At 38.2% G+C, this 11068-nt stretch overlaps 1 protein-coding gene across 2 annotated transcripts in view; it reads left to right on the forward strand.

Moving 5' to 3' along the window:
- The first annotated feature begins 1143 nt into the window (after nt 1-1143).
- The window catches only part of ZNF414 (zinc finger protein 414), a 23508-nt gene continuing 13583 nt past the window's right edge, over nt 1144-11068 (forward strand). Inside the window, exons 1-5 of one of the 2 annotated variants that reach the window (XM_072405166.1) lie at nt 1144-1269; nt 4050-4197; nt 5207-5314; nt 7946-8051; nt 9728-10230. In XM_072405166.1, coding sequence (XP_072261267.1) covers nt 1267-1269; nt 4050-4197; nt 5207-5314; nt 7946-8051; nt 9728-10230 — 868 coding nt within the window. In that variant the 5' untranslated portion in view covers nt 1144-1266. The remainder of the gene's footprint in view (nt 1270-4049; nt 4198-5206; nt 5315-7945; nt 8052-9727; nt 10231-11068) is intronic. The other variant, XM_072405167.1, reaches the window with a different exon arrangement.

An 11068-nucleotide genomic window follows, 5' to 3' on the forward strand; every position in this document is an offset into this window, starting at 1 on the left:
TTTCAAACTTTATTATACTATAAAATAAATTTTCATGAAAGACAATGTACTGCTTTTAGACATATAAAATCCAGTGTATTGAATTCAATACAGGTATTTTGTATAGAATGCCCTACATAAAAATTTTAAATTTCCGCTGCCTCCCTAGTGACGACCACGCGCATGTCACCTGGAACTCCCGGCGGAAGGTCAGAACAGTCGCTGGGGAACCGATCAAAGAAAGAGGATGTGGCTAGAGGATGGAATCGGACGGGCAGGACACCGGAGGATGCTGGCGGGACCAGGTAAGTCTTTATTTATAATTTTTTTTTTTAGCTATCCCAAGTGTGACTTGGGGTTACCGCTATCAGTTGTTTTTGTTTTCCCCGAGCCACACCTTTAGGGTTACCGCCCGGGAGCACAGACACCTGAAGATATTTGCCAATGTTTTTTCAACATGATTGCACAGATGATCTGAGCAAGCCCTTAAGTGTTAATCAGAGTTTACTGCTTTCTCATGCCAAGAAATGCTGCCACATAGGGCCCCCATAGGGAATGAAAAAATTAGCACCAGGTGTAAACCTGCCTAAACAATGAAAACATCCTATACGTGTAATTCTCCCGATATGATCCTCATTTTATGTCACTTATGACCCATAAGACAAAATACCCAGTTGTAGAACATTTATTATTTTAAAGTATTATCAAGGAAAATACTATCTGTTCCACTAACCTGTGTCACCAGTACTCCCAGCCACCCTCCATACATGCTAAATGGTCATACAGATTTAGAACAATCTCCACGAAGAATAAGATAATATCACATGCTAGCTAATTATCCTTCAAATAAAACAATCTTCCATGAGCAAGCTTTCCTGCAAAACCCAAAATGCTGTATATACAGCAGCAATGCAATTGTTCATTGTCTTGACTTAACAGATCATTGTACGGTGATGAGCTATCTGTAAGGGTGACGTTCATATCACCGGCCAGCAATGTTAGAGACATTCATCCCAGGAATGTAAAAGTCATAAAGTACCCCTAAGGTAAAATGGTCCAGAAAGGTCTGCACATAGGAAATAATTCCCTGGCACCGCCATTAGCACAGCTCTCCCCTCCCTTCTTGCTTCTCCCAATCCCCACCATCTGAAGCTCGGCTCTCCCCCTCACTTCCTGGATATAGAAAATCTCGCGTTATCGGTGCCCAAAATGGCTACACTGTAACACAACTGAGGTATCCGACTTGACTGAGAGAGACTCAGTACATGCTATAGGACCCCAGCAGCCATGGTAAGTGACAGGCACACTTACCTTTTCCCTACCATCCCCTCATTCATACTGAGCACCGTTCTGTTTATATGCAGTGCCAGCATTGCAGGCATTACTAATTATCTCATCTCATATGTATTGTGTGTATGCCACTGTTTGGGGCTCTTCCAGTTCGCAAGGGTTAAATGCTTCAGTGAGAGGGCTTTTCATTGGCTGCCTGTTCAGGACGTGCATTAGCTTTATAGGGGTGGGTGTGGCTACATGATCCGTGTTAACTATTACTGAGCCGGTTAGAAATGACAATAGACTAGAAGGACACCATTGTTGTAGGACGTGTGGCTCTAATGTACAAAGTCATCAGTTCAGTCTGATGAATGGGTGACTTACATATTCTGTTACTAGCATTCACCAATTTAGTGTTATCACATTGCTATTCCAGATCTCCAGTAATAATACATGTTATTATTATTTTTAAACTAGCCACACAACATGCAATCTTTTCAATGGGATGGCCTTTAAAAAAATAGTTGTATTCACAAACAAATTCAAATTTTGGGTAGAATTGTGATTGAAAATTGGGCATTTTTTTATTATATATGTTAAAACCACTTTGAGTGTCCTGACATATATCAGTTAGATATATTGGTGGTAATGATTAAATAGCCAACAAGTGAAAGGTAGATCAAATACTTGTAGTCATTTACAGGGATCATTTTAATGCAGTCATAGGGCTCCATTTCTAAAACAGGGAATCTGACATTTCCTCAAACATTCAAAATAATTACTGCCAATAAAACACATGGACCAGGAAGACTCCCACAATGGAATGTCTGAGTCCCTGTTTGGTAAATTAAACCCCTATCTACAAGGGAGTTTAAAAAAGATTGGATGTTGACGATGATGTGGTGTCCATAAGGGTAGGTTCAGATGGACGATTTACTGTTTCCTCACTCCCACAGTTGAGATACTACATGTAACGTCTGAAGATGTGCCGACCCACCATATGGAAGAATTAGTGTCAGTAGAGAGTGGTATAGTATCACCCACTGTCAAATGGCATACCATAGCTCATTAAAACCAACACAGTTTATCTTCTATTAAAACCATGTAGCCTAATATGTTCAAAAATAACAATAAATATAGAGTTGCTGACGGCAATTCCAGTGTATAGCTTCATTTTGAAGGGTTGTCCTTCTTTTTGAATCTATTACTACTATCCTTCTGCTTCGGATCTCTAAAAAACCAAACATTTAAACTACCAAAAATGTTATACTGCACTAAACCATTCACATTCAAGTTAAATTTGTTTTTATTTTTAAATGTCTGTATTAAGGAAAAGTAAGCCAGGTTGACTGCCACATTTTCAATGGGTGATTTCACTTTGCTAGCTGAGCAGTAGTACGGCAGCCCCTAGTCATTCTCTAGCATGTAGCATCCCCCCAAGCGGCAACGTTTCCTGGTTTGATGAAGCGGTACAAACACCACAACCTCGCTGCCAGTGTGAATTAGCCCACAATAGTGGAAAAAAACACATTCTAGTGATTCAATAGACTAGTTACACAGAGTAAGACAAGCCTACAAAGCCAAGAATAAAACAAGTGTTTCAATGTGTTCATTTTATCTCTCTCCAAATGCACATTTAACCCATATAGTATATTGGGAGGGGAGTGGACCCCACTGCATGGGTAAATTAGACAGCCTTCCAAAACTAACCCACCCTCCACTGATGCACACTTACAGAAAATGAATGGCTTTTGCTCCGCTATTTGTTAAAAGCCTTATAGATGTCTATAGGGCTCTGTCAGGGATGGCACTATAGCTTACTTGTTTAGTAGGATCTGATGTTTCCTTTGGCTCCTTCTGAACAGAACAATAAAGGAATGAAGAAACCTAACCACATGGTTTAGAAGGGTAAGTGTGGGAGGGGAGTGAAGATTCAGATTTATATACAGTGCTCTATAATATCTTGATGGCTATATTACTATTCATGAGGGTGTACAGTATTTCAGCAATGTCCATTTAGAGGCCAGATTTAAAAAGATATTTACAAACAATTTTAGTTCATCTTTGTATTATTCAGGGGTCATTTTCCTAATCCAACTGAAAACAGTGTGCCCCAGTGATAGTCAGGGAACTAGTATGTGCCCAAAGATCAACAGTAGCAGTCTCTATACCTAATAAGTAATGGTTTCCTCCCCACTTATGTATATCTACACGTATGTAGGTAAAAGACATCAGCATCAATATGTTAAAGTTTTAAAGAAAAAATGGAATGTTGGTGCAGGCGCCAGCCACATGGGCAAATATACAGAGCACAATACCTCTGGGTTTGTCCTTCACCAGCAATTCTTGTACCTGTGTTCCAGGCTACTTTGCCATATTCTTCTACTCTTCCAGGTCCATTGTCTGTGGTTACTGACCAACCACAGATGATGTAAGTTCTGCACGTCTCATTAAACATGTTGATAATTTTTGTGGGGGATAAGTCACTGTAATGATTCACATCTGTTTGTGAATTTCATCTTAAGCTATGGAGGTCTGTAACATTTTTATTTTCAAAAGTCTGTAAAGTAAGGAAACATGTGAAGGAACTTGTCAACTATGTGTACTGTCCAAAAAATACAAAATATAATAAATTATATTGTGCAAAATGTAAACAAAAAAAGAGCAAATGTGGATATCCAGTATTTATTCTTTTTAGATGTTTGTCATAATGTATATAATAGTATGACTAATTTCTTGCGTATAATATTTATGTTTTTGTACGTATTTACTTTGGGTTGTTTTGCTTTTGGTATAAGGATAAACTAGACGATACCCCTGCAGACAAAAAAAGTCAGGCAAAAAATGAAGAAGCTGGTCCCTCTACATCACAGACTGTCAGAGGAGTCAAAATGGTGTCCAAGAGACCAAGAGAAGGAGGCAGAAGGCGGAACCTTCAAGGCTCAAGTATGTGTGGAGAATTTTATCCCTTATGTTTATTTTAAAGTGGAAGTATATCCCACGCTGGCACTTGGGGTATTGCCATGATGACCAAATATGCCTAACTTATTTAATAGCTCAACTAATACCTCCAGTCAGGCAGGGTTTTTATCAAAGATAGGGCAGATGATGTCCCTTCTAAACAAAAACCTTACTTGTCCCTTCTGCAGTAAACTGTAATGGGAGAGTGGGCCGGTTCTGGCATCATGACGTCATTATCGGGCAAGTTTCTTCCTCTTTGAGTGACACACGTCTCCCCGTGTATGTGCGGTCTGGAGCCCATAAGTTTAGTGGCCTGCAGGTCTGAAAAGGTTGGCGATTACCATTCTTTAGGTACATCACATATAATTCCACAAAAAACAGAAAACTGAAGGGTCAGGTTGCAGGAAAACTGCCATCTCTTCATAACATGAAACAAAATTGCTGAATAAACAGCTTCCAAACAATCATAATTAGCACTGTTTAAAAACTGTAATTTAACTGTTTAAAAAAAGTAAGAAAAGATACAATGCTTTTCTTGTAACACAGTGACTGCTTAAATACCGGTAATGTAAACATGTCTTGCACCAGGATATAGTTTTGTTTTTCCTGTGCAGGATATAGGTTAACAAATTCTTGGCCTTTGAAATTTCCCACAACCATACCAGGTCACCATGTTCATATCCTCCTCCTCTTAATAAGAAATCTTAGGTCAGCGAGTGTGCTGTTTTAAAGGATCACCCAATGGAAATAAAATATATATGTGTATATGTGTGCAGAAAAATGATGACTTTTACAGGTTAACGGTCTCTCCTTCCTGTGTTTGTTAAAAAAAAAATATATAAATATATATATTTTTTTTTTTTTTTTTGTTCGGGTATTTTGGATCACATAAAATAAAGGCTTGCCATGTGCATATCTTTTATTGAGAAAATCCATTAGAAAAAATGAGTGCTGATGTAAAGCATTACAATGTGCTTTCTTCTCTAATGAACAGAAAGGGGTCATCGATGTACTACATATGGCTGTACTCGATCATTTCTTAGCATGCAAGAACTTATCAACCATGTGTCTGTCCACTATAAACCCACCGAGTCTATGCAAGGTAAGCAAACTTTTAGCTTTTTGTTTGTGTGTTTTACACATATGTGTTATGTTGTGTGGTAAGGTGCTTTGAGTTATGTCAGCCCATATAATGAACTGCAAGCACACCACAAATGCCAAAAAAGTCAATGCACATAGGGCAAACTCTGTTCAAACCTGTGAGCCCACAAGTGATTCCCTGCAGCATTTGGAGGCTGCCACCATGCTAGCTGCTTGCACTGCAAACCAGCTTTTCATTTGACAGCATTGATTCGACCACTCACTACCACCCCAGTTGATCCTAAATTGGACTGCTGTCACAGGTCTGCACCTGCCCTCAGTGTGTTGGAGCGCTACTGAAAATGAAAGGCACCAATTACATGTATGGGGCAATATAGTAATGGGCTGCAACACCACACAGGTGTAAATGGCCTCAAACAAATTCATGCTTGGTAGACGAATAGAGTGAATAGTAAATATGTAGACTATCACTACTGATTTAATAAAAATATAAATTATCTAGTATTTTAGTGATGTACTGGCATCAGTGTTTTAAACCAGTGGTCGCCAACCAGTGGTTCGCAAGAAACATTTGGTGCTCCGTGGCTCTCCCAAGTGCACCCCGAGCGGGGTCAGGAGAATGACCCCATTGTGGGCGCTCCGGCCACAGCCACGGCCCAACATACCCTGTACAAATCCCAGGCTTAGGGTAGTGGGCGGTTTGTGTTCCTGGACACAATCCGCCCACTCTCCCTTTGCAGGCTTAGATTTGTAATGGGAGAGTGGGCGGGGTTATGTCACATTGATGTCACTATAAAAGAGGTTTCTCCCCCTTTGATTGGTCAAAGGTCCGCGGGACCGAAAAGGTTGGCGACCACTGTTTTAAACCATCTAACATTAAATTATAATAATCATGGGTAATTTAAAAATCCATCCATAGACAGCCATGCAACTACCCTTTAAAAAAGAAGTTTATAATGTTAATCTACATGTTTTTTTTCCAGAACATATGTATCTTATTTATAATATTTTAGCTTTTTAAGCTGGTAAATTGGATTAGAATGCAATGTATATCCCTGTATATCCCTTACTATATATAATATATCAACTACAATTTAACCACCTGACCAATAAGCCCGACCTTGGTACGGGTTAAAAAAAGTTACTATTTTCGATAACCCCGAACTTTTCTCCCTATATTAAAATCATCACTTACCTGGTCCCGCTGTGCTCATCCAGCGTCGTGATCATGTTCCAGCGTCGATCTCCCTCTCCAGCGTCGGGTGCCTTCTGCGAGAACCAGGGGGACCAGGTAAGAAGCCGGCGGGCATCTTCTGTTCGCTGATCATCCAGAAGACGCTGATCATCCAGCGTTGTTCCCCTTCCAGCGTTGGGTGCCTTCTAGGACAAAAAAAAGCCGGCCGGCTTCTTCTCTTAGGCGGACAAAAAAAAGCAGGCCGGCGGACAAAAAAAAGCCGGCCGGCTTCTCCCTGCGTGCGTGTCCCTCGGCGATGACGTCAGCGCGTGTGCAGCAAATTCAAACTCATTCAAACACATTTTGTATTGGATTGAATACAAACTCCTGTATCCAATCCAATACAAAATAATACAAAATAAAAACAAAGTATGTAATTGGTAACTTCAGTTCATATTTTGTATTGGATTGGATACAAACTCGTGTATCCAATCCAATACAAAATAATATAAAATGAATACAAAGTACATAACTGGTAAATTCAAACGCTCATTTTGTATTGTATTGGATTGGATACAAACTCCCGTATCCAATCCAATACAAAAACATAAAAAAAAAAAAAGTAAAAGTAAATAACTTGGAAATTCAAATTCATATTTTGTATTGGATTGGATACAAACTCCCGTATCCAATCCAATACAAAATAATAGAAAATATATTTATGTGGTTTTGTCTATAGGTATGTGACGGACACTAGGGAGGTGTTTTAGAAAAATATATTACTATACAGTATACCGAATTACCGCATTTTCAGTATTTTTCATTTTTTTATGTATTCTTGTTTAAGCAGATTTTTTGTGTCTTTTATTTAATTTTATTAAAAGTAATTTTTTTTACATGATTGTGTGTTTCAAACATTTTTTATATTCATAATATCTACTAGAACCCTGTTCGGACATATTTCTGTAAGTTACAGGTCTACAATTTAAAAAAAAAAATTTCATGAAAACCTGTAACGCTTTTGGAACAGAAATCTAGACCTCAGTGTAACGCTCAGGTGGTTAATATGCATATGCAATATGGCAATATGTATGTGCTTTTGAAGTCCAACATTCATTGCTAAGCAACAATTACATTTTACTAGGTGGTGTAGGTTACTATTATAGGTTTATTTATTATTTACACAGCATTGTACGGAGTAACAAATAGAAGTTCTAACTTAATTGTTGTCATCATATAACAACTTTCCAGTTTGGCCAGGTAAATAGAGGTTTGTTTTTTTGGAACAAAATGCAAACAAAAAAACAAACAGCACATAAAAACTTCCTGTTGGCAGCATACCTTACTGGGCCTTAGGACCCAAAGCTTGCTGTATTGTACTAGATCTGTATCATTTTAAATAAATATATGGAAGGACTATACCAGTGTGTTTACTTTTGATTGCATTTTCATTTGCAGATAAAAAGTTCCTTTGCTCAGTGAATGACTGTGGGGAGTCTCTGGACAGTATGCAAGACCTTATGACCCATCTCAAAGTACATTACAAACCAAATCGCTATTTTAAGTAAGTTTGAGCTGATATTTTATAAATGAATTGGGGCTAACTATTGGCACATGGTAAATAGGGCACCCAATTAGACCATAGCTAAATGAAGCAGTATTCTGCAGCCCTGGTTTCACTAAATTGTACTAAATTGGATTATTCTCAATCAATTGGATTTATTCTATAACATGTACTGTAAAAAAAAAATAATTTTAGATCCAATTATTACTATCCTGTAACACAAACATATTGTTAATTTGCATAACACCAACCTTTTAGATGGGTATAACTGAGAATGACAGATATGAAGATAATGGAAGTGTTGCTACTTACTAAATGATGATGATCCATATTGCATGAAAAGTCAAATAGGTCCTGGTTGTTTAAACTCCAGCAAGGGTGCCATATTACTTTTCTTAAGATACTCATAATGGCTCCATTAATGACTCCATTAATATATTGTAATATTTTTTTCTATATTGGTAACATGCTGCCATGTTGCCTTACTATAACTTGAACTGGTAAAAATTATCTGTGCATTTTGCAACCCAAGTGGCCTCACACACTTTATTATCTTTCTTTCTTTCTTTCTTGCTTGCGTGCTTGCTTGCTCACTTGTTGTTCAGTTCCATCTCCTTTTTCATCCTCTGGCTCCCTTTTCCCATTGTTGAGTAATATTTACTGTTACTGTTCTTCACTTGTTTCATTTTCTTCCTGGCTTCCTCCCTAAACTGATTTAGGGAGATAATACTATCCTCTGCATGTTCAGTTCAGTTTGGTATCTGTGCTTCATACTGGGCACCACACTAGCCCTCTCCATCAATTCAGCCAAAATGATTTTTTTCCTGGGAACTAGAAACCATGTGTGTTTCAATAAGGAAGATGCATGATGGTAGAAATGATTAATATTGTCATTAATGTTTACATGGTACGATCATCTTTTATACTTTCCACATACATAGTACAGGCAATTACATAAACAGTGAGGGAGATACAGAAAATACCAAGGTTGAATGTATGGATTGTACAAAGAGCTGTAAAATCAATCAATTACACACAATATTTGTGCAAGCAGTGGGGGAGATACAGGTAGAGCAGAAATGGACAATTTATTTTCTGCAAATGTTGCAAAGGGCAGCAGTATATCAAAGAGCCCAGAAGTGGGCAGCTCATCCAACAAAAAAAGGATAAGACACTTCTTTTAACTTCTAAAATCTGAAATCTATATATTAGGAAAGAATAATCAGTGGAGTACAGAGTTGGTATTATGGTTTGTAAAATGTATTCTGGACCTTATGTAAAACCACATTTTCTTTAAGACCTTTATCTGGTGGCAAGCCTTTAAATGTGACAATATTTAAATAACTAAGAAGTTGTCCGTGGTATGCCATATTCAGCAAGTGCTATAATTATTCCAAAACAGGAAATCCAGGAGCTGTATGAGTAAGTACTCTTAGTAATCTATATACTCTTAGTACGAAAAGTGTCAGGACTTTATAATGCTTTCCTGGATTTTCTGTGCTGGAATATGAATTAAGCTCTCACTGAATATGGAAAACTTTAAATGTACTTGTATATATTCTTTACTTTTCTTGTTAAGATTACTTCTAAAACTGCATAAATTAAACTGGGAAAATCATCATCATGAAACCAAACTTTTTTGGAATGGTAATAGTTTACCCTTTTTTCTTCTATAGGTGTGAGAACTGTATGCAGCCATTTCGAACACACCGCTCCCTGTTTAAGCATCTACATGTGTGTTCTGACAATCCCTCGCGCCCAGTGTCTGACAGCATCACACCTCCGCCTCCATTAGCTGATACCAAGGCAGCACCAGCCATGTCTACAGGAAGCCGTATAACTAGTGTTATACAGTGCATTAAAAAAAAAGACACTACCCTGCCGGTGACTAAGGATTTTGTGAATACCATTGCTTCAGCTTCTTCTGTCCCTGGTGGTCAACTACCTTCAGAGAGCAATCTAGCTTCTGAGACTTCTAATTCCTTTGCTTCCCTTAACCCCCCATTGTTTACAAGTCGGCTAACAGGTTCACAGCGGTCATCTCACTCTGGATCATATGGTTCTTATCTCCAGCAATCGGCATACTCCTTACCACAGGGAGCATCCTCTCAGAAGCATAGGCCATTTCTTGGGAATCAAGGGCTTCCTGTCTCTAACGCCATGTGGAAAAAGAATCAAGGTTAAGTAGTGGGTTATAGTAGTTGCAATATATTGAAATTTAGTTTGGTGTTCTATTCATTACGGGCACATGTGACTTAAAACAAATGTGTAAGGCAAGATGACATGTCTGGTTTAGATGGGCAATGGATAAGAAACCTTTAAATTAAGTAACTAAAATTCAAGCTCTGGTAAAGGGCCAGATTCATCAATGAAATCCACGCTCGTTGGTTGCGCGTATGCGTCGCGCCGTACAGCAAGCAGGTTTCCCGCGGGCCGGAATCAAGTGCGCTCGTACACTCGCACCTCACTGCCAAGCCGGATTCCTGCCTTGATAATAATGAGCAATAGGAGTCGCGAATCTGCCAATTAAGGCGATTAGATTTCAGCTGCGCGATTAAGGAGGATCTGTTGCTGTCAGTGGTGAGATCATAGCAATTGATTAGCGCATACCTGCTCTGTGTTCTGTGTGTATCTACAGTCATTAAGAATCTTTAATGCTTGATCTTCTTTTGGGTAAGTGCTACATTTTTAGGCTACATTGTACTCATTCACAAAATAATTAATTCATTGTTACATTTGTTTGTAACTGTTTTTATACTTTTTGGTTTGCTTTGCAACACTGCAAACTAATTGAGCTCAAGCTGTATATATACTAGTAAGAACTTCATAATATGTCATCTCACAATAGTATGAATTGTAAAAAATTCTCACCAAGCATATGTGATCTAATTGAAATATCATTGTAGTTTGGCTGATAGAAATGAAATAATTGTAAAAAAGGATTATTGTCAAAGGTGGTTTAAAAAAACATTTAGTGATTTCACTTGTGTATATATGTCAAAATACAATTAAATGCA

Source organism: Pyxicephalus adspersus, chromosome 3, assembly GCF_032062135.1.
Source record: "Pyxicephalus adspersus chromosome 3, UCB_Pads_2.0, whole genome shotgun sequence".
NCBI lineage: Eukaryota > Metazoa > Chordata > Amphibia > Anura > Pyxicephalidae > Pyxicephalus > Pyxicephalus adspersus.